This window comes from Leptosomus discolor, chromosome 9 (genome assembly GCF_034619465.1).
Source record: "Leptosomus discolor isolate bLepDis1 chromosome 9, bLepDis1.hap2, whole genome shotgun sequence".
NCBI lineage: Eukaryota > Metazoa > Chordata > Aves > Leptosomiformes > Leptosomidae > Leptosomus > Leptosomus discolor.
In genome coordinates this window covers 25,837,423-25,860,489 of record NC_141399.1, presented here as the reverse complement: position 1 = coordinate 25,860,489, position 23,067 = coordinate 25,837,423, and the positions used below count along the sequence as shown (strand labels likewise).

Here is a 23,067-nt window from a genome sequence, read left to right as displayed (position 1 = left end):
CTTGGAAGCTTTTTTTTTTTTTTTACAGCTGCATGTTAAGCAGGGACCAACGTTATTAGAAGTGACTGGTGATTCCGTATGAATTCCACTTCTGAAAACCGGGGCTTTTCATGATGCCTTGGGTCAAATACTGACATTCAAGAATCTGATAGCTGCTTCTGTAAGAAAACATGGCCAGGACTAATGAGAGGAGAGCAGATGTTCCAGCCGGGCGGGAATGTGATGGCATCTGAACTGTGGGTGCCGTGCACCGAGCATTGTAAACGCTGAACCCAACTAGTAGCTGGTGATTTCTTTCCCACAGTATGAGAGGCTCTATTGTCTGTCTGCCTGAAGTGTTTGCAGCTGAGCTTTGATTTCTGTGAATAAACTGGCTCTCTGGCCACATCCACAGAGTATTTTGCAGGCAGACACGAGTTTGCTTAGCACATGCTCCAAGCCCATCTGGTTGCAGAGCAGCTCTAGCACAAAAGCTGAGGAACTGGTGCTGACCTGGAGCACGTACACCTTTCCAAATGGCCAGGTATGGCAGCCCAGGCTCCGGGTCCTGCTGCAGCAACTATGGGGTATCTGCCTTCTGCAGATCTTGGGCTGAAAAAGCTTGTTTTTCTGTCTGCAGGGGCCAGGGCGGGACTGAATAGCCAAACCCAGAGCTGCTGCGCTGGTGGTGGGAATTGTGAAGTTGTCTTCAGTTGTGGCCTGTCTGGGCACTCATTAAAAATCCCCTCAGTTGTAGTAGACCAGATACATTAGCTTTAAGAAAAGTACTTTTGCACAAAGCTGAAGGACATCACCGCTGGGGAAGCTCTTTGGGGAAAAAGTTGTGAATGAGCCATGGCAGTTGCATGTTTTCATTAGGGCTTTGTTGGCCATGATGTATAGCAACATTGTTGGATTCGTAACTGATCTCGTTAATAGGAGCAGGATTTGGTGAAGACTATTAATGTGTTTGAAATGCTGTAAATGGATAAACTCAAGAGTTGGCTGATCCAGACAACACTTCACTGTATCACAACTGCTGCAAGGACTTGACTTCGGCTTCCCAAAGGGTGGTGGGGTCTCTCTTGGGTTTCCTTCAGACCCCTTTTCAGCTTCATACAAATATAAGTGCGTGTATATGCACACAGATACATCTTTAGATATGGATCCCATGCTATTCCTTCTAATTCAACCATCAGTTTACAGACAGCTGCTCAATGCTGCAGAGGTTTTCAGTCCAATTAAGCAGAATTACTTACGGGAGGAAGAACATGTGAAGTTTTGCGGGGATGAGATAGTCGCAGAGATTTCCTCCCACCTGCCCTCAATTCCTTATGGATAGCTGTGGTGGGGAAGAGTGCGTTTAGAACATCCAGCAAACAATTTAAGAGAACCTTTCGTACACTTCGTTAAAACCTTGCTGCAGCACCACTTGGGAATCATTTCTACTGGAATTTATGACATATGTTAGTTGTTTATCTTAGTGGGATATGACTTAAAATGTCAGAATGTTTTGTGTTAAGCAACAACCAAATAAAACAAACAAAATAAAAACACAGCTGTAATACTACACTTTAAATTGTTGAATTCAAATATGTGGTATTGATAAAGTAAGCAATAGGGTGCAGTGGTGTATAGAAAAATAAGCCTTGTGAGTCCAGCCAGCAAACCAAAAAAAGCCTTGAGATACTTGAATTAGAAATAGTAATGTTGTTTGTCAGCTCTGCTGTAAAGATCCAGCGTTTGGAATCCAACCTAAATGCCTGAAGGAAAACAAAAGGCACATCATATTCTTCTTCCATAGCCAGTGAGAGTGCAGAAAATGAAATATGATGGCCACAGGTTCTGGTGTGAACCCCAGGAACTTGGCTGGGATTGATTATGTGGGAGCAGAGTTAAGAAGGGTGGAGATTTATGTTTGATTGGTTTTTTGCATTTCTGAGAAGGCAGTGTGATATTATTTTGCCAGCAACAATGGCTCTGGAGTTAATTGGGAGCGGGATTTTGTCTTTGTTCATGAAAGCATTTGCACTGTGGTGTGCTTGCACCTACTCAGTGGAGACTGGATGTTTTTTTTAAAAGCCTTCATGATACTAGTGAGCTGTCCTGGTACCTTGACACTGATCCCAGAGTGGATCTGGACGGGACTGAGCAGATGAATCAACTTGGTTGTTCTTTATGCCATATAAAGTGATGGAAATTCTTGTTGCAGTGAGTAAGGATACCTCTGCCTTACTCGAGAAAGCAGTGAGTAGTGATTTTCAGCAGAGCTCTGGCTGTTGGAGAAGCAAAGCTGAGATCATGGAGTAACACAGGGTAGAGGGCACCCCAGGAGGTGACTGGGTCTAACCCTCTCCCCTAAAGCAGGACTAACCCCATGACAGAAGTGACGACAGCGGAGGTGACAGACTTCTAAAGGACAGTTGCTGCTCCAGCCTGGTTCTTCTGCAAACCCTCACCTTTGTTGTTCATTGTCCTAAAAAGCCCTTAAGAGGTATACAGGGCTAGTTGGTTTCTATGTGCTCCAGCACAGGTTCCTTCAAACAGCACCTGATGACCTGTGAGTCACACCATCCTTTTTAAGGTGGAAAAACCTGGTAAATGCATGAAAGCAATTACACTCATCCTACTCCTTCCCTCCTTTCCAGCTGGGGTAAGGATGGTTGCTCGACAAGGTACCTTTACCTGGACCAGTGAAAAAGGTTGTTGACTGATTGTCTCTTAAGTCTATCTCTTTTGCTTGCACTTCACTTCTGATCATCTTGAACTGCAGTAACTAAAGATTTTTTTTCTTTTTAGTAGGATTAAAGAACAGCATAAAACACGTCGCAAGCTATTGTCACTGTTGGCCAGTATCTCTGTATTTGCATTTAACTGTCCTCCCACTCCTTATGAGCTTGACCAAGTTACTCCCTGATGCGAAGAGTCCTGTCCTTTAATTGTCAAACGAGACAAAAATCTATCTGAGTATTGGCAGGAGAAAACAAACTTTGGCAAAAAAACCCTGTTACATGATGAGATCTTACATCATCTGAAGCTGTCTGAGGAGGAGAGATTGTGGCTCTCTGGCATCTAGTGTCACTCCAGGGACTCGAGAGATGGGGCAGGGATGAGCTGTGCCTTCTCTCCATTTGTTTTCAGACCGATAGGCTTGAGCTGGGGTCTGGTGTATGGGATCAGAGGAATAGGGAGGGAGCAGGCTACTGATCCATGGAGCTCCTGGAGCAGCATCTGATCATCTGGATGACACATGGATGTACGCTTGTCCTTTGAAGGATTGCTCAGAGGAGAAGAGCAGTGAGGCAGCAGAAGGCCACTCTCATACCTAACTCGCCACAGGAGAAATGATTCTCAGCCTTTGGAGTGAATGCACAAGCTCTTCGCAGACCCTCTGGCGAAGCAGCATAGTGTCCCAGAAGTGTCAGGGGAGACCTCAGTGTGGGATTACTTCCCCTGGAGGCATATGGAAACATGTGGGAAGAGATGAAGAATAGGCTCAAAAAGTGTATGTAGCCAAGGGAATGCCTCAAAAGAGCACAAGATGAGCTGCAAACTCTTCTTGATCTCTCAGGCTGGAGGAGACTGGCTTTGAGCGTTAGGCAGTTTAATTCAGCACAGGGGTGAGGTATCAGAAGACATGTCAGCTATAAATTGACTCTGAGACAGTCCTGGGGACTTAGCAGCCTATAACTCCAGAATATGACAGGGCTGCCACTAAGCAAAGACTCCTGAAATTCAGGGCTTGTGTTTCTTCTGTGCACAGAGTTAAAGTGCGGTTGAAGGTAGAGCAGCAGGCTGGGATGTCCTCCAGGCACAGCTCTTGGTATTGCTGTGGAAGAAAGGTGCCATTAGATGAAGGACAAGGAGGAAACGCTATTTTACGGGATGGAGCATCTCCATTTAAGATGTAACCAGAAAAAGAGAATTAAGGGTGGCTGTAGGTTTTGAAGAGTTTAAAGCAAAATGGAAACAAAAGCAGAGTGTGCAGCAACAGTGGTGGCTGAGGAAATACTGAATGGCCTTGGTCTCTGCCTCACATACTAATACATCAAGCAGCACTTTTCATCCTTCCCCCACTTTGTACAATGAGCTTCCCATTCTATTATGTAGTATATTCACTATATTCTGATTTATTGAAATTAGCACTACCCTTGTTCTGAGGACATCACCATCCCTAACTTGGATTCAGCCATCCTGCCTGTAATTGTGGGCAGCGTCATTCCTCCACACTTAGCAGAAGAGCTCCCTTCCTTATCCACCCCCCAAAAACCCACTCCGGCAAGGCCTGAGTAGTGCACAGTGTATTTTACTTCTGGAGTATTTTCCTAGATCTATAATTTATCATATTTTCTGAGTATTCTGGAGGAATAATACCAAAACTGCACTTCAAGATCTGCTGCCTTTTTTTCTGGAATTGGTGAAGAAGCACTTTGTTTTTCAGGGAAGGGAAAAATTTGATCTTGTTTCAGTATTTGTATCACTGACTGATATTTCAGTAAGGTCCAAGAAGCTTTCATCTGGATAGACCAAATTTCCTGAAAATGTTGAAAACATACTGGTTCCAAACCTCCCCCAAAACCACATGTTCTAGATTAAGCATGTGTTTGGGAGATAACATCCTTCTTTCCCCAGCTCCACCATAGTCTGGCGTTAATAATGCCACAGTTAAAAATATTTGAAAAGCCTTACGTATCTCATACTCATCTGAATGAAGTAAATACCATTACACCAGTGCTGTAAATGAAACAACTAAGTTTTGGAGGTTTGACTAAAGTGGAGTTTTTTGACCTTAATTATTGGGACAACTTACATCAAAGAAGGTAAGATTAGATTCTTCATTGCTTAAAATCTCAAGTAACACTTAAGCTTTTCTTTCCACCCCCTTCCACCTTTAGTATTGGTCAAACAGCGATAGAGGGATTGATGGGAGGCTTAAAGGTTAAGAGTTCTGTAATACTGGATCATCGTAATGGTTCCTTCTGGTCTTAATGTCTGTGAAAGTTGACAGGATGAGTAAATTACCAGGCACAGGTCAGGAATGGTAGTATTTTAATAGATGCTTTGCCCTTCTTTTTTTTATTAGGAAGTCCAAGTGGCAGAGAACTTCCTTCCTGGAGAGGTGGAAACTTTCACAGGTGGAGGGCACATGATGGTCAGAGCTTTCCAGGAGAGATGGAAATACTCTGCAGCATTGGGTTGAACAGTTAGCAGAACTTGAGTCCTGGGACGCTCACCCACTGTGCAACAGAGCCTGGTGTCATGCTTGGCTTCTATTTCTTCTCCATTAATGATGGTATCCCAACTAATGTCTAGGAGCTCGTTTCAAATTCTGTTAGGTTTCTCTTCTCCAGAAGTAACTGGTGGATTTTGGCAGTATCCAGAGCTTTGTCTGAGATTTAGCAAGTGGTCTTTTTGTTAAACCAGATGGTAAGCAGGGTTTGGAAAAATACTTTACACAAATTGCCATAGCTGTTGAGAACAGTGATATTTAAACCAAATAATCTTCTTCCAACTGCAGCCAGAACTCATACTTCAAAGAAAAAGCTGCAATTTTTTTTTTTAGTGCGCGAAGACAATATAGTTTTGAAAATGTGCATGTTAGAGAAGTCACATAGAGCTCCCTGCTTCTGTTTTCATCTTCAAAATTAGATGTTCTTCTTGCAAGTAGCTGTGGACTTAATGATTTCAGGTCGCCTTATGCTTATTTTTATGAATGAGTGAGAAGTGATGTGGCATTTCTGGAACACACTTAACATCTCATTAATCATTCAAGATTTTTGTCTGTGATTCTGTTTGTAACCTGGGATGAGGATAATTTCTCAGTGCCTCCATCTCTCATCTCTCGGAGGCAGAGTGGCAATGGTAACTTGGAGATGGCTGAGTTGTATTAATCTGGTTTTACGTATTCCCCAAACCAGTGTCGTGCTTAGGTAAGGACGTTGATGATGTACCGTAGTAACTTAGTGCTAGGAAAACAGAAAAGGGATGCCTTAATAATCCTAGGGGCAAGCAGTGAATGCTGAAAACGGGTTGGCACAGCCTATAGAGGACGCAGAGATTGCTGCAGTGTACCTTTCTGAAACAGGTTGAGCACCTTGCAGACATCAGTAGATGTCTTTGTTCTGAATTGAATGTGGATCCTGCTAGAATGTGGTAGTGGCACTCGTTGACTTCGTTCTGCTCTTGGAAACTGAGAATTTGAGAAAGTTCAGCAGCCTTCCTAGGCACTGGTCCTTTGTTTGACTGATTTCTGTAATGGTCAACCTTTTATAGGTTTTATATAAAATAAGCATAATTACAAAGATCTGTTCCCATCAATAAAACCAGTTTGAACTGTTTTGCAGGAATTTCAGCTATTTCTTGTTAATACACACATGCAACTAAAAAGTGAACACAGGGGTTTATTAATATACTGTTTTTGTATTTATAGTAAATCATAGCAGTGTGTAGCGTGCAGAAAGAAAAGTGTGGGGGGGAGTAAACTCTATTAATCTTTGTAAGATAAAACACGTCATATGTAATATCCTCAAGTTGCATCACCATCTGGTTTTTTTCTGAAGCCCTTGGAAATGATCCAGCAGATGCTAGGACTGCAGGAGCTGGGGGCTAGAACCTGCTCCCTGAAGCACAGTTAGATGTCTTCTGCTGCTTGCTGGGCCACGGCTGCGGTTTTACACAACAAAAACTCATCTATTGCAAATATTTTCTTCAGCTTAAGTGAGAAGCTTGCATCTGAACTGGCTCATCGATGAAACCCATGGCCATAGTACTTTTGCTAGAAGAAGTGACCTGGCATTGCTTGAAGCCTTCCCCTTGTGGATGCCCAGCTGGATGGCTCTGCAGGCAGAAGGCTTCCAGGTCAGCTCTTTTGTTTGGCTTGAGGTTCTTTGTTACCATGAAGAGCTGTCTTTTCCTGTGTGTACCTTTCCATCCAAGTTTACCACTCTTGCTGGTTTTATATTCCCTCCTTTTCTGTTATCATTCCCTTTTATTTTCCCAACAGATGTGGAAAATAAGTTTTTGGAGAAGTCTAGGTCTCGACCGCTGTTCAAAGCCAGGGTCTTCAAAAGCCCAGCATGCAGCATTGCTGCTCTGACACCTTTACTGGGGAAATCCTGTCTTGTGATGAACAACTCAGCTGGCAGATGATAGAGCTGGCCTGAGATATGACAGCAGGGTTGGGCTTTTCCTACAGGAAATCCAATTAAAGAGATTATAAATTTTAGAAGCAGATCAGGTAGCTAGCTTAGATGTTTCAGGTCAGGCTAGCAGCCTGCTTCATAGCTTAGTAGCTATGGCTTTAGTAGTTAGGCAAAAAATAACCTCACCACTTTCCAAAGGGACTGATGAACTTTTGAGAGACTTCTAAGCAGTGACCTGTGACACCAGAGGGCTTGCTCTGAGCCAGAAGACCTCCTGCAAGCCTGTGCTCCTCCTTCTGGAGGCTAGAAGCAGCTTTCTCATTCCCAGGTTAATGGCCTTGGGGAGCAGTTCTCCACGTGGGGATATGCGAGTGCTGTCCTTTAAGCCCTAAGAGGTCTTCTCCCTCCATGCCCATCACTGTAGCCTTTCCCAGCATTGATGGCCAACCAGGCAAGCTCTGCTTAACCACTTCTTGATCTTCCCAGGATCCCTTCTGTGAAATTGTTCTCATTTAAATTCATCTTTCTGTAAGTAGATGATCAGAGTTGACTGCATTACTGCCAGGATTTTCACCCCCACCTACTGATGGCATCAGTATTGCCCCATGTCTGCCGGAGGTACTTCCACTGATCCGTTTTAGGATTGTGTTTCTGTCTTTCCTGGCTGTGCAAAAGCAACTCGGCATGTGCAGACATTGTCCTCCGCAGCTCTGTCTGGGGAGCTCCACCATCCAGCAGAAAAGTTTATTATTCCCCATGTATATATAATTTATAGGACTATGCATTTTGTATGACTGAATCTTATTCCGTGCTTATTATCCTTCAAAGCCATCCAGCCTGTCCTCTCTGATATCCTGGTCCTCTTCTGTATTAAGTTCATGTCAACATTCCTTCCTCTGCAAAGCAAAACTAAAATGAGGGGCTGAATAGAGCTGAAAGCTCCTTCAAGGAGGGATTAGAGCATAAGCATAAATTTAATTGCAGATGAAAGGCAGGAAATGTAGAAGGGGATGGACTGCCCTAGGTCTGGGATCTGGTTTGACCTCAAACACGAGCAGACAGCATGTGGAAAGGAGGTGGGAGATAGGTGGGATTGGTAGGAAAACTTACAAAAGTCAAACACATGTGGAGAAAAATAGCTGTGCTTAGGTAGCTGTCACGTTCCATACCAGCAAAGACCACGAGCTTGATCTCTAGTATGTTCATAACAGATACTTAAAGGAATTCGTGAGGAACAGAGGCGATGCCAGAAAAGTGCTTCCGAACTCAAGGTTATTCTTATAAAGAAGGGAAAAGTGGTGCTGACCTGTCAGGTTGCTCTCAGATCCCGCTGGGACTTGAATGAATCCTCAAACGCACTGCAGTGAAGTCCCTGAAAGCAGAGACGAGAGCGACAGCAGACGACGTCGATCAGTGGAGAATTCTTCCAGTTGAACCAATTTCCTTCTACAAGAAGGTGGCAGGTCTTGTGGGCTCCGGAGCAGCAGTAGGTGCCCTGTAACTTGTGTTTTTATAAGGCTTTTGATACCATAGAGGAACAGTGCATATGCCTATAATCTGCATATTGGAGTGGAAAAAAAAAAGTGTCTTCTCATAGACCTTTCTTGGAATCAAGTCATCTAATGGCCTCCATGAAACTATGCTAAGTAAACGTGGGTAGTGTGAAAGGCTTTGAGACCAGGAGCCTCTCCACAGGACGAGTGGGATAGTGAGGTAGGATTAACGGTGTACGAGAAGACTCTAGGAAAGACTTAATGGTTGCCTAACTTGTAGATATTTAACTTGCTCCTTGAAGTAACAGCTAACCAGTGGATCATATGCATTCAACCACTGCAGCATTTCACAAGCTTTATTGCTTAAGTATTGGCATGTGGCCTCAGAAAAGCGTGGCAGAAAGGCCTTCTTTTCTCTTCTGCACATAAGTGTTGGGACAGTGTTTATCAAGTAAAGTTTTCAAGCCTTTTGTACTGGGAGGGGAATACAGAGTTGATGTTTCAGTGGCACTCTGCTTCTCAAACTCAGTAAGAGACTTCATTACCATTTTAGACTAAACTGAGAAAGAGCCGATGAGTTTACCATTTTGAACAAAAATGAAGCAAATTCTGTCTTCTGGTGTATCAGATGAACCTTACAGCTCCCTGCTACAATTAAATTATCCACCCCCTCCTATTGGGAGATGAACAGATGCAAATTCTAGAGACTCAGAAGCTCCCAAGGCTAATAATACTGTGTTTTTTTCATGTCAGAAGTATTTTTGTGTTTGTCTAAAGATTCACTTGCACAGCCGTAACATCTCTCTCTGCCGTGCCTGGAACAGATGCGTGTGTTGTAATATAGACTGCGAACATTGACATCACATGTGGTTCTCATTCCTCCCATTCATCTTTGAAGCTAATTGGTTCCATCCATTTCAAATGTGTTTGGCTCACCACAGCTATTTGTACTTTCACTCTGGTTATAGCGCTAATGGTGTGATATATATAACATGAAATAAACTCTCGTGACTCCAAGGTCTGAAGAGACATATACACAGCACCTGCATTTCACTTGCTGCGTTGGGGTTTTGTAGGGTTTTTTTTCAGGTTATGTCCCTCAGGGAAATTTTTTCTCTTCACTGAAAATGTTCTTAACTAGCTGGTGCCAAAGATGAGGGCCGGTGGAGATCGCCGGCATGATCGTTGCTCGTTCTGCATCGCGGGAGCTCAGCAAATGCAGAAAGAAGGAGCCTGTCAGTGTTTGCCAAATGTAAAAGGTTTTTGCTGGTGGTGGGACCTGATGGTTGGCTTCGGTGTTGCTCCCTAGCAAGATATGGGGACTGGCATTGTTAGAAACCTATGTCTTCTCCTGTCGACATATTTTAATACTGTGAATATATGCATTAGTAAAAAAATAGTACATTAGCAGAAATAATAAATTAGATAATACCATAATTTTCCCATGACCAAACAGCATAACGTAGTCAAGTTTTATATTCTTGTTGAAAAGGCTTTGGTAAGGTTACTGGGTATTTCTCTGGACCTTTTCTCATCTTTCCTCTAACTAGCCATGGGAATGTGGCACTTCTGTACTAATTGGTAATTTGTCTTTCTCTACCACTGCAAACTCAAAGCAACCTCATTACCTTCCATTCGTTATAAGCATATCTCAGTTAAGGTCATTTCAGTCTGCAATGTGTGTTTAAACGCAGATTTTAGAGGGATTTCGCTGATGAACAGTGAGGGAATGTTTGGGGATTTTTGCAGTTCATTCCCGTCCATGGCTAATTTTTGAGGAAGCAATGGAACATGTTTCACACTTCAGCTTCTGCTCAAGAAGTCATGTAGTTTCTCAGCTTCGCTATAAATATTTCCACTTCTTGCTAGGGAGGCTTGTATTCCCATTGTTTAAATAAGCCGGTTCATACTAATTCTTTGCTTTTGGTGTTTTTTTTTTTAGTATTTTATTATTTTTTTTAAACAACTTGGCTCACAAGTAATTTGGGTTACTCCTCTCAGCTGAGAGCAGAGTCGTGCTGACTTTCTTCTCACCTATTGGGAAGTAAAGTGTGTCGGCTTTAAATATTAGGCTTGGCGATTTCAAGCTAACAGAGAAAATTCATGTGGGGCTGCATAGACCACAAATGCATCTGTCGTCCACTTGAAAAATAATCTGTTGGTTAGGGATCGTATTTTTGAATGGTTTCTGTTGAGTCTCGGGATTTCTGCTGTCTGAAGGTTTCACTGCTGTGCTTCTGTCAGCGACTTCAGGGGATCCATATGGCAAATCTCTGGGCAAAACTCCAAGCAGTGTTCAGCAGCGCTGGAGCTAAGCTGAGAGTAAAGCTCTGGCTCAGAGCATCCGTCACCTGAGCTTTGCCGTTGGCCACAAGCAGATGCTTTAACTCATCTTTGCAATAAGGGGGGAGAGACGCCCACCAAAACTCACTTGCTTGTGTTATACCAGCCCCAGGTTGCTAGTTCGAGAGAGGGTAAAGCAGGTCTGGGTCCCAGTAAAATCATTCTACCTTCACAGTGGTTGTCTGTAGAAAACAGAAAACTACATCTTTGATTTACTGGTTTTGTTGCCAGTGTTGCTCCAGGTCTGGAGAGACAGTGGGTTCGGTGGGTGTTGGTGGCAGTGGGGGTTTTCAAAGATGAAATGATCAGTTTCACTAGTTTTCTTCTTTTCCTTTGTAGGTCCAAGTTCAGTCAAAAACAAGAAAAAGGGTAAGTGAGTTTTAATTTATTTTTCCTTTCTGTGCCTGCTGTACCTGGCTATGAATTCTCTTTAGCCAACATGAAGGAGAAACCAAGGTTCCCTTTCCAGGAAGGGCAGGGACTAAGGTGGTTTGTGGTCCCACAACATGCCTGCATTGCTGTGGCAGGACAGCGTGACCCAGCAGGGGAGCATCAGTGCTTGTCAAAACCTTCCTTAAAAGCTAAAGAAGTTAGGTATGTGGTATTGAAGTAATTCTTAAGATGCTATAAGTAAATGGTTGAGTGGAGTTGAGTCATGTACCAGCTATTGGGAGCCGCTTGCTGTTTGCTAGGCCGTCTTTGCCGAAACAGCTTCAGCTTTCATCCCTGTCCTGCCATGCATCTTGCATCAGTCTCCTTCAGTCCCGCCAAAGTCAGTGTAGATACACTCTGCATCTCGCTTCTGGTTGTGCATTAACCTCAGAAGTGTAGTTTTATGTGTCCATTCTGAGCGTTGATCAGCCCACAGGTATTTTGTCTGACTTCCTTGTGTTCCTCAAGCTGTTTGCAGTGTATAATGGGGTGTTTTTATAAAATGCATATTGATGAGTTGTTGTGACTTGCGTTATTCAGGAGGCAGCCCTGTGATTCCATGAGGTATCTGATGCTGTCCTTGTTTGTGTAGGACTCCTGGGGAATGCTTATGGCCATACACTTACTTGCCACTAGGAACTTGAGCAAGTCAAAGGACCTGAGTTGCTTTATAAACTTCTCGAAAATATCCTGCAGTCTTGACTCCAGTGAAACACAGCCAGATTACCCCTTTCTGCTCCTTGTAACCACCAAAACACTTCTGTGCATGTTTACAAACTGCAGTGAATGCTCACCACAGGCTGTAGGTTACGAGAAATGCAAAAGCTGTGTGCGCAGCTCAGGGTTGTGCTGCTGCTGAAGCCCAGGGAGCTCCGTTCAAGGGACTGGTGTGGGCGTAGACTTGTGGCACATGCTCATGGCCAAGCCTGCGCAGCAAAGCGCTGACAGGGGCCATGTCAACTCTCTGCTCACGACCTATCGCACCTTATGTATGTTCAGTTAACAGGAAAGGTAGCTGTTCAGCACTTTGCTGTGTCCCGAGAGAGACCTTCCCACACAGGCCAGTACGTGGTCTGGGCTCCAGCCCACTGTCGCAGCCTGCGGCAGCGAGAACAGCCTAGCTTGGCGTGTCTGTGTTGCTTTAATAGCACATCAAATTGCTTCTAATCCTTGGGTACAAACTCAACATTGACAGCTGAGAGATTGAGACAGGCCGTGGTTAGAAACTTAGTTTATATTTACCCTCAAAAGCAGCATAAAATTTTATGTTTGAGAAGCTTGTCCTAGCAAAACTCTGAAACCCTAAACCCGTGTTAAATCAGCCGAGCTATTAACAAATGATGACTGTGGTATTCATAGCAATTCTGGAGTAGCAAGGGGATCTCATAGAGCTATATTATATACAGCTGTAGCACTGTATAAAATAGTTTAATTTTATGGCATTGTCACACTTAATTTTTTTTTGGAATTAGAGCTTATTGTTTGGCAAATGATGATTAAGGAAAACTTACTGGTTCTGCCTGCTTTGAGTTTTGGAGCCTGCCTGGTGCATGCGGGTAAAGACGGAGACTTGACATGTGAGGATGTGGGTCCTGGGGACCCTCTCTGGAGAGCGGCTCATGCTGAGGCTGGGGTCCCCTCCATTAGAAGATGAACTGAGAGCTTTATACTTACTTAATATCTATTTTTCGCCTTGTGACTTTAATAAGAGAGGTTCCATTAATGCAGAAAAAGTGGTTGAAATTACTTGAAGGAGCGGGAATGCACAGAAAATAAGTGTCCCTGTGCAGCGTCAGAATTATGTGCAATTGTTTTACTGCTAAAGTAGCAGCTCATTTAGTAGCAGACCAGATTTCTGAGACAGATTAGTTAAACCAGCTGTACTGTGTATCTCTCTTGGGAAGGAAAGCAAGGAGTGACAGCAGCAGGATTCCTGATTTACTGCATGTGATCCTTCATTTAGATGGCCTAGATCGAAGGGGATGTGCATGAGAAGAATGTTGTAAGCGTGCTTTAGGGGAAATGGGTAAGGGGTTTGATTCAAGGTGATAGTTTCCAAAGCATGGCCTTAACCTGAGGAGGAGGAGAATTGCTGGATTAGAGGAAGGCTGGCTGGTTCCCAGCTGAGATCTGAAGGCATGGCTACTAATCTGGGCAGAAATACTGCTGCAAACGATGTGTCCCCTTGAGCTTTGCCCCATTTTTGTAGGATACCAGCATTACTTTGATCAGCAGTGCTTACTTTAACTTAGTTTTCTGCACACTGAAACTAAATCGCGCTGTTGTCCTACGCTGATTTCCATGTGCCCTTGTTCATGGCTAGTGGCCATCTAGAGATTTCCACTTCTGGACTGACTAAATAGATGGTTTTTTCCTTATAGTTTTGTTCCATTACAAGGATGGATATTTAGTGAGGAAAAGAGTACGTAAATGTACTCAGAAAGCATTCCAATAAGGAGTATTTCATGTCCTAACTGCTGCTGTCATCTAAAAATGTCTGTAATTCTGTCCTACAGTGGACTTTGTTTCAGCAATTGAAGCAATTTTGCAAAGTTAATAAAGCTCTTTGGCATAAAAGCTGTTGCCAAGTTGCATTTTAAAAGCTACATCAAAAGAACATAATTTCTATCGAGGATCTGGAAAACGAGGAGAGCACAGGTCAGGCTTTCCCTGCAGACCTTACTTCAGTCCACTGTGTATGTGCCTGATCAGAGTCTTTACTTACGTGGTTGTGCTATTTCTCTTCCTCTGACCGCATGACGAGATGTGTTTGAGGATCATGGCAATTCATCAGTGCCTCCATCCTCCTGATTGAGTTAGCTCTTCCCTTACCCCTCCGTCCAAAGCCCAAAATGCATATTTAATCCTTTTGAAGCATTGTAGCATCTAAGTCCTTCATGCATGTTGAGCGCATCCTCATTGCACCATAGAAATCCGCCGCTTTGTCCTCCAGAGCAGCCTCCTGCATGGCCCTGGGTGCCCTTGGCGGCTGGTGGAGAGGAGCTGAAGTTCAGCTCTGAATTGCCCTCTGGAGGCACCTCTCCCTCAGACAGGAGATCAAGCCACGGGGATTATATGTTGGTGCATATGTATACATCAGGTAGAAAAGACTACACCTGTTTTCCATCAAAAAAATGGAAAACTGGGAAACTGCAGAGCCGTTCATTTTGACCTTTAATTCTCCAGCTTTTGCTGTGTTGCATGGCAGCATGCAGTTGGTCAAAGGGACCACCCTAACCTCACCATAGGGGTGTGACCAGCTCTTGGGCTGAAGGACCTCCCAGCCCCGTGCTGAGACCAGGGTGGCCAGGCCAGGGCTGCGGGCAGAGCTCTGGGGCACAGACTGGCTGAGCCTCCATCTCTTGGCAGGCTTTGGAGAAGTCCATGTGCCTCATGTAAATGCAATTACATATGCTGGAAGGAGCCTCCAAGGTGGCAACCTGCTTCTCCATTGCTGGCAGCTTTGTCCTCATGGTGAGGAGCTGTGGGATGCCTTCCCCAGCTGTTTGAGTGCTCCTCCTTGTCCCTGCCCTTCAGCCAGTGATTAGACATCCCCAGTCATCTTGATTTCCTTGTTCCCAGGGCTTTTGTGTAGGTAAAAGACCATCCCATGCTCAGTGTGTGGAGAAGCTAACGCTTGACCTTCTCTTTTTCAGGTAAGAAGGCTGGTCCTCCAGGGCCCAACGGTCCCCAAGGGCCACCGGGTCCTCCTGGGCCCCAGGGCCCCCCTGGCATTCCCGGCATCCCAGGGATCCCTGGCACAACTGTCATGGGACCGCCTGGCCCCCCTGGCCCACCGGGCCCTCAGGGACCACCTGGACTGCAGGGCCCCTCAGGTAACCAGTTTGCCCCCTTCTCTGCTCAGAGCCTTTGCATGTGGCAGGGGACGCAGGAGATGCCACGGTGGCAGCACTGCTGTACGAATGAATAAACGAGCGCCAGGTTTCCATCTGAGGACAGTGTAGGGTGAAAATGCGATGGCGCAGCATCCTTGCGTAGGACTCTGGTGCTCCTGGGCTCCTCCTTGCCACGCACGGCGAGGCCGAGAGGAGCAGCAGCAAGTCTGCAGCCTGGTGGGAGCCCAGCAGCAGTGGTTTGGGGTGTGATGCCGCGGGCGAGGTGGTGCCTGTTGGAAGAGGATGCAGAGAAGGAGCAGCAAAGACCTGCGGAGCCTCAGTTGCATTTGAGCATCCCACCGAAGTCTGCTGGTGACCGATTTCTGTGTGCGCAAACTGGCTCTTCCCAACGGTGACTTGGTGTCTGTGTTAATTCCTCTTAAGCTGACGCAAAGCCTAACTTTGCGTCGGGACCGGGAAGGACTGACGCTTAGCACAGCCGCTAAGCCAGCCCAGGAACCACACGAACCAAGGCAGCTTGCCTCTTGTACCAGGCAGATGAAAATATGTTTTTCTCCTGCAGTTCTTGGTTTTATTTTTCTTTGTTTCTTTGGATCTGCACCGTATTGTTTCTCCACGTAGTCATGTGCCAATTATTTTGTTAAAATCCCTGAATTTAATAACTTGTTAAAATGCAGATTAGCGGAGGTTCACATCAGTGTTGTTGGTTATGTGTATGAACAGTCTAGTATTAAAAAATATATCTTCAGAGAAATCAGGGCTATTACCCTATAGCTTGCTTGGCTTTCAAAGGAAAACGTGGTTGACTTCTCAGTTTATATCTCAGAAGTTGCCAAAGAAGAGGCCAGGAGCAGCATGAGGTCCTTAGCACTCCAGAGTGCTGCCCACAAGCATCTCCTCTTTAATAGAGATTTGGCTCTCGGAGAAAAGAGATTTCAGCATGGAGCTTGAATGCAATGAATGACCTGAGTTACTGCAGGGTGAAACTTGTAATCTTTGCAGCCAAGAGACTTTATTGCTGCTACCGAAGAGGGAAAGAGTTGTGCAATTTGTCCTTCTAGTGGAAACTGGTTGAATAACCTTGGGGAATTTTGATGATGTTAGGCAGAAATGTAGGAATAAAATAGTAAAATGTAGGATGAATCTTCTTCTCGTTTATGTACTTTTTAACATTAAGCTGCACCCCATACCACTGGTACCATCCTGTTAAAAATGGGGGTTTAATAGTTATTATGGGGTGAGAGAAGTTTTATTTCTAGGAGTGTTAACTGCAGCTCTTTCAAGCTTCCTCTTCAATGATGTGAAATTGCATTTTGCAGGTGCCACAGACAAGGCCGGCTCCAGAGACATCCAGGTTCGTTGATCTTCTTTCAAGGGAAAAAACAGCTTTGGCTGGATTTTTGTAAACATTCCTGGGTATGCCTGCTAATGTTGGGTTCAATGGTATAGCTCTGGAATAAACCCACCTCTTCTTGCATGTGCTACGTCACAGCTACACAGAGCGACTGCCTGAACTTACCCTTTTTATTGCTCAGAAGAAAGCCGTGTCAATCTGGCTTGGACTTCTGAACTGTTCTCCAGTACTTAAACATGTTCTTGTCAGCTGCTCTGATCTTTCTTCATTTATGAAAAGCATTAATGATTTCAGGGTACTATCATATCTCTGTACTGGTTACCAGTGCTGCGGAGGTGTGTCGAGTGACTGTGTTTCCCATTAATTTTCAATCCCTATGATCTCGTTTGCAGCCAGCTGTGGTCCACCTTCAAGGCCAAGGCTCAGCAATCCAAGTGAAGAATGGTAAGGATCTCATGATATTGGCAGTTACTGAAAAGAGCCCATCCTGCACCCATAGCCTCATATCTGGGTCTAAGTCCATCCTGTAACATGGGTCCCTGATTATCCCTGCTGTTGGCCTCCCCTGAGATACTCTGATTCTCCTGCCCAGGACCCCTTAGAGGAGTCTTCTGTTGGGTCTCCATCCCTGTTTCCCCTGTGCTGGCATGTCCCAGATTATCTCTATCCTGTACATCCCAGTAGTTCGTTCCCACTGAGTCTTCTTTCTCCTTGACCTCTAGATATATGTCGTGTCTCCTCCAACTCTGTCATCAGTTTTTCCTCAGCCCCTCGATGGCCAGCCCTCTTTCCTACTCTGTTCTATTTTAAGCCCTCAATGTATCATTTTCCTGTCTTAGCCCCATTAGCCTGTGTTTTTTCTCCAGTTTTCCCAGTAATTTACAGCAGGGGAAGGCCCAGCTGTAGTGTGAGGACACGGAGGTGCACAGCCACCGGTTTATCCTGCATTACGCTGGAGGCGTGCACACCCACAGCCTCCGCAGTCCCTTGTGCATCTCTAGCCTCACCACCAGCCCTTAAGCTCAAGTCCTGCCGAGTTTCACGTCTGCAGGCAGCTCTTTGCTCTCCTCCTTCCTCCCCAGATCCCTGTGCAATTTCTGCTCAAGTTCCTGCTCTTCTTGCCAACAGCTGGGTCTCATTCATTAGCTGCTGCCTCCCTGCTCACGATGTCTGGCTGTGCCAGAGAGGAGCTGGCTGTCTTGTCCCCTGCCAAAGTCACCACGTGCAGCTCCCTGGGGAGCACGGGCAGCAGCCCCAGTGCACGTACCCCCATCCTGGACCTGGAGGGCTGCAGCTCCCAAGGGTTGTTGGTGCTGCAGGACCCCTGTCCACCAACTTCTGCCCCGTGGATGGGATGGTGAGGGCTGGCCACCGCTCCTGCTGAAAGGCAGTTTCTCTTTTTCAGCAGCTTTGAGCTGTGGGAGCTGAAATTTCTCATGGTTAAGGAAGTATGCTTACAGCGGGGTGGGGGAAGGCTCTCCAAAACCAAAAGGAAACCGTCCATTCCAAAGAACAATACGAGGGAAAAGATGCTGTTTTGCTTACATTTGAAAAGTATTTAGCCCTTTATTAATGGGAAGCCTGTATGTTTACAGAGCATACACTACTCTCTAAAAGTGGGAATTGCCCTGTAAGTGTTCTTCCCTGCTGCTGAGGAACAATCTGACACTGCAAGCCGTTAATGCTGTCCAGCTGACAGGCAGCAGAAAAGACAGCCTGGCTGGTTTGCAACCAGGAGCAGGGAGCTGAAAAGCAGATGAAGACTGGAAGGAAAAGAGTTGTGTTTGATAAAACAAGGCATCTACTGGTGCTCATAATGAAGTGTGTCCTCTGGACCTGCTTGTTGGCCCGTCCAGAGAACAGAGGTCTACTCATTTTGTCAGTTATTCTGTTGGTTCCATGCCAGAGGACTGGGTGGTGGATCTGTAAATCCCTGACCATGTTGAGGACCCCAGTTAGGGGTTAATGTGGTGCAATGTGATGCAATTTTGTACTTAGCTCTTATTTTGGCTTTTAAAAACCTAGTAAATGTAATGACAAAGCATTCGTTAAAGTAATGCTAGTTACAAAGTTAAGAATGTTGAAGTCAAGGAATACCAGAATTAAAATCGATTGCATAACTCTAAGCTGGCCTCCGCACACAGATGTGTCCTGAGAGAAGGTGTAGTCCCATAGTTGCACACGATGTTTTCCATAATATGGTGGTCTCTCTTGCTGCAAGGGCTAGTTTTCTTCTAGGAATAATCCCAAGGCTTAAAGTGGGGGTGAAGGCTGTATCATGACGCATCTGCTGAGAACATCTTCCAGCCCAGCAGCACTGAGAGGGGGGCAGACAGATTGGCCACATGCAGTCCCATTCCCATGAGGACAAGAATCACCGTTGTTATCCTAGCCTTGCTGTGGTCCTCAAGGATGTACCTGTTGATGTGGGGTCTTTAGCACACCATCTGTTGAAACTGTGCTTTGTCTAGTGAAGAAGCTGGGTAGAGAGGTGCGGGGAGGGGAAAAAATGAGATGGAAAGTAGAGGAAGAGATTTAATAGTCTCAAGTCTGCCTGGTGTCAGTTGAGGATCTTTCTTGGAGAACTGGATCTTGGTCCTACCTCTGCTGCAGAGTTTCTTCCATGATACCAGGGAAGTTGCCAGTAACAAAGCTTTTACAAGGGCCATGAACAGATGCTCTTCAGGAGGCGCCTGAAGAAGTGCTGTTACAATCACAGCTGTGACAAATCATTTAGGATCTGTGGCTGAACATGCAAAAATAGGGTGAAAAATCAGCCCCTGGCCTCTCAGGTGAATGAAGGAAACTTAGCAAATACCTTACAGTATTGGCATTGATTTGCATGTGCCAGAGTGTCTTTGCTCTGGAGTGGGGATGATACTGGGAACGTGTTTTCTGGGCTGTAAAACACTCAGATGTGATAACAAGCTCAACTTAGTGCCAGGAGGAGGCAAGCTAGTCTGTATCCAGCGCTGGGTATGAACGTAGTGTAGTACAAAAGGCTGTACTCCAGTTTTCACGGGTGAGGAGGAGAACTCATGATGAGGATGAGTAGAGATGCAAAGCAGTTGTGCTGTGCACTGAATGAAATGAGTGTCCACCAGCAAGTGATGGAATTATTAGAGCTATAGAGCAGAGTCCAAACTAACGCACTGCAGTCTTTAATTCTGGGATTTTCTTACAGAGTTGCTTGACTTTTCAGCTTGAGTCTGTGCCAGCCATTGTGTATGAAACCTTGCAATGTCAACTGTTTTTCTGTGCTCCTGCGCTTTTCATTCTGACGGGTACTGAGTGACTGCCGTTTTCTCATACTGAGATCTTTCAGGTGGAGTCCTCAATGACTGGTCTCGCATCACTATGAACCCCAAGGTGTTTAAGCTGCATGCCCGCAGTGGGGAGCTGGAGGTACTGGTGGACGGCACATACTTCATCTATAGTCAGGTAGAAGTGAGTACGGTCCTAGGCCTAACTCCTATTCTTGTGTTCCAATGGAAGCCTTGCATGAACCACGAGAGGGCTCCAGACAACTAGCAAATGCCAAGAACTTGTATGTGCTTTTAACCGCTTGGTGCTCTAGGAGATGTATGTCGGAGGAAGATGGTAGAGTTTCAAAGTGCAAGGTCATACGTTTCGCCGTGACACCAGCTGCAAGAGCTTAGTTACCGAAACACGCGCATGGGCGCCCAGCCAGATCCCACCTGCCACCAATGCCTTTTTTTAGTCCTCCATATTGTCTGTGCAGCCATTCGCCAGCCCATCTAAACCTCCTTGCAGAACAAGGGTCCCCCACAGGACACTAGGCTCTGTACTTTAATAGAGGCATAAGACCAAATCCCTGACAACTCCTGATCATTGTGAAGCCATGTCAGTCTTTGTAAGCATAGCACTCTTGGGCCAGGTGGCTTGGTCAAACTCCAGCCCAGGTAACTCCATCTTGCCTCCACCTTCTTCGTGTAGCTTCAGACCTGACACGATGTGGCAGCAACCACATTGTGCAGCAGGATGGCTCAGCTGTTGCTTTAGTTGGTGCCGACGATGGATGTACAGACCTGCTTCTGTAAAAAGGGCTAAACAAAGTAATAAATTACTGCATTATGTTTTAGTATACAGCTGAGACAGACATAATTTCCTCTCCCCATTCAAATAAAACACAGGAGATGTGCTGCTCCCAGTGTCTTGCAAATCTCTGAACAGAACTGCTGAGCTGTGTGGAGTATGAGCTACAAAGCTCTCCCCTTCCAGAGCAAGCAGGGTGTCCACCCACCTATGGACTGAAAAACTGTCCAGGTTCTTGGACAGGTTTTAGCAAGACAAGAGAGTTTCTGTTTCCACCTTTCTCCAGGCTTCTGACATTACCTCACAATTGCCCTCTGTTCAGCCAGCAGCCCCACAGGGACTGTACCAAGTGGGCTGTGGATGTCAAGTTTGGTGCTCTTCCGTGGAGCTGGTTACGTGTCTGGTTTGGATGGGGACAGGAAAAATAACTCTACGTGGGCCAAAGTATAATTGTGTTCCAAGTGCTTAATGCCGATTGTTGGCCACAACATTGTGCCTCTGAAGACTTTGTCATTTGTAGTCCATTAAGGAAGAAGGGAACTCAGTCTTGTGCAGCTGTTATGGTCGCAGGGTGTAGACTAAAAAAAAATCAGTAGATGCATCCAAAATGGCTGGGTTTCTTCTATCAGGAAGAATCAGCACCCTGGGACTGGCTTCTCTTTGGACAGGTCTTTCTCTTGTGTCTCGCAGTTCTTCAGAATCAGTGTGTGGGAGACAGTTAAGTAATGAGTAATGGGGTCACGGGGACTTAGGCACCAGATCTAAGAGTTAAATCAGTACAGACACTATAAGGTCACTTGCTTCCAAGCCGTGGAGGCTGGGAGAGTGTCTTCATTGTAATAGCTTATGCCTTTGAAAGCATCTCAAGTCAAATTACACAGAACGCAACTCCTAGTACATCTTAGGGCATTTTTGATGTCAACACTAAAGGAGGCTCATGGGACCCAGAAAGCAGGACTGGCCAGGTAAGTGAAAGAGGACTTACGTTAAAATACTTGTTTGTTGGATGAAAATCTGTTTGTAGCAGATAGGGTTGTCTACGAATTTTTGTCATTAGGCCTGTGCAGGTTTGTAATTCTTCCTGTAATAAGCAGGGTCTAAAGCAAGGATTTGTAGCTCAGCCTTAGATACGTGGATTCATGGCAGCTTGCATGCTTGTATTAGTATGCAGTGGAATACAGACTTTCCTCCTCTTTGATTGGCTTGGGGTTCTTTCTGCCTCGAACAAGTCAACCTCCCATAAGTATAGGTGTCCTGGGGCCAAGGAAGGGATCGTTAGTGGAGGGAACATGTAGGTGCACACTGACAGGAATGTAGACTTGTTCAGTGTGCACAAATGCACTCCCTAATACCTTTCTTCTTCCTGCTTCACATCAGGTATACTACATAAACTTCACAGATTTTGCCAGCTATGAGGTGGTGGTGGATGAAAAGCCCTTTCTGCAGTGCACTCGGAGTATTGAGACCGGCAAGACCAACTTCAATACCTGCTATACAGCTGGGGTCTGCCTCCTCAAAGCCAGGCAGAAGATTGCTGTGAAAATGGTCCATGCTGACATCTCCATCAACATGAGCAAGCACACAACTTTCTTTGGGGCCATACGCCTAGGAGATGCACCAGCATCCTAGATGAACTTGGCACGTCCAAGGATACTCACAGAACTGCACAGTGCTGCTGTTCATAAGCGTATCAGTATTTCAGGGGGTTCTGTAATCCGGCCATAAAGAAAACTGATCCAGAGCTATTTATTCCTATATGTGAATGCAGGAAGCACAGTTGTCTTCTGTGACTTGCATGGAGACTTGGATCAAAAAGCTAGTTGAAAAAGCATTGTGAGGAGGAAGGGCTGTTTTGTCTGCCTTGTCTCAGTATTTCAAGTATTACTGCACTGATATTCTGCTCTGTGATCTTGACACGAGGCTTGTTGAGAGTGGTGTGGGTCTCTGCTTTTATGTTGCACTAGCAAGAGCATCCCAGACAGTAGCAGGAGAAGACAGACTAATGTCCAAATTGTCCTATCCAGGCACTCCTGCTTCTGCACGCTAACGAAAGCAAGAAAAGGGGGGTTCTGGTTTTCTGCCTTCCCAGTTCGAACTGGAATGGCCACGGGGTGTGAAGGGAGATGAATAAGACAGGGTCAGTGGTGTTTACATTCATCCTCAGGAGTGTGAGCAAAGAAGGCAAAGTGCCTCTACCTAGAGCTTGGAAGCAGGCTGCAAAAGCAGTAAGTGCAAGAGGAAGGTGAATACTTCATAACAGAGCAGGCTTAGCAGATAGGAAACTGCCTCCACATTCCAGAAATCACCAAGTCCCAAAGAAAATCCCAGTTCCAGCGCCTCTGCTACTTTCAGCTCCTGCCATTGCCCCAGAGGTATACCTTACCCTAACAGGGGCTGCCCTAAAGTACTGT

The 23,067-nt window shown here is 45.4% G+C and overlaps 1 protein-coding gene across 2 annotated transcripts in view; it reads left to right on the top strand.

Moving 5' to 3' along the window:
• Positions 1–22,285, top strand: part of EDA (ectodysplasin A) — a 78,854-nt gene extending 56,569 nt beyond the window's left edge. For both annotated transcript variants that reach the window (XM_086470350.1, XM_086470351.1), the window contains 6 exons: positions 11,297–11,326; positions 15,046–15,225; positions 16,566–16,600; positions 16,993–17,044; positions 19,917–20,047; positions 22,034–22,285. In XM_086470350.1, coding sequence (XP_086326476.1) covers positions 11,297–11,326; positions 15,046–15,225; positions 16,566–16,600; positions 16,993–17,044; positions 19,917–20,047; positions 22,034–22,285 — 680 coding nt within the window. The remainder of the gene's footprint in view (positions 1–11,296; positions 11,327–15,045; positions 15,226–16,565; positions 16,601–16,992; positions 17,045–19,916; positions 20,048–22,033) is intronic.
• The last annotated feature ends 782 nt before the right edge of the window (positions 22,286–23,067 follow it).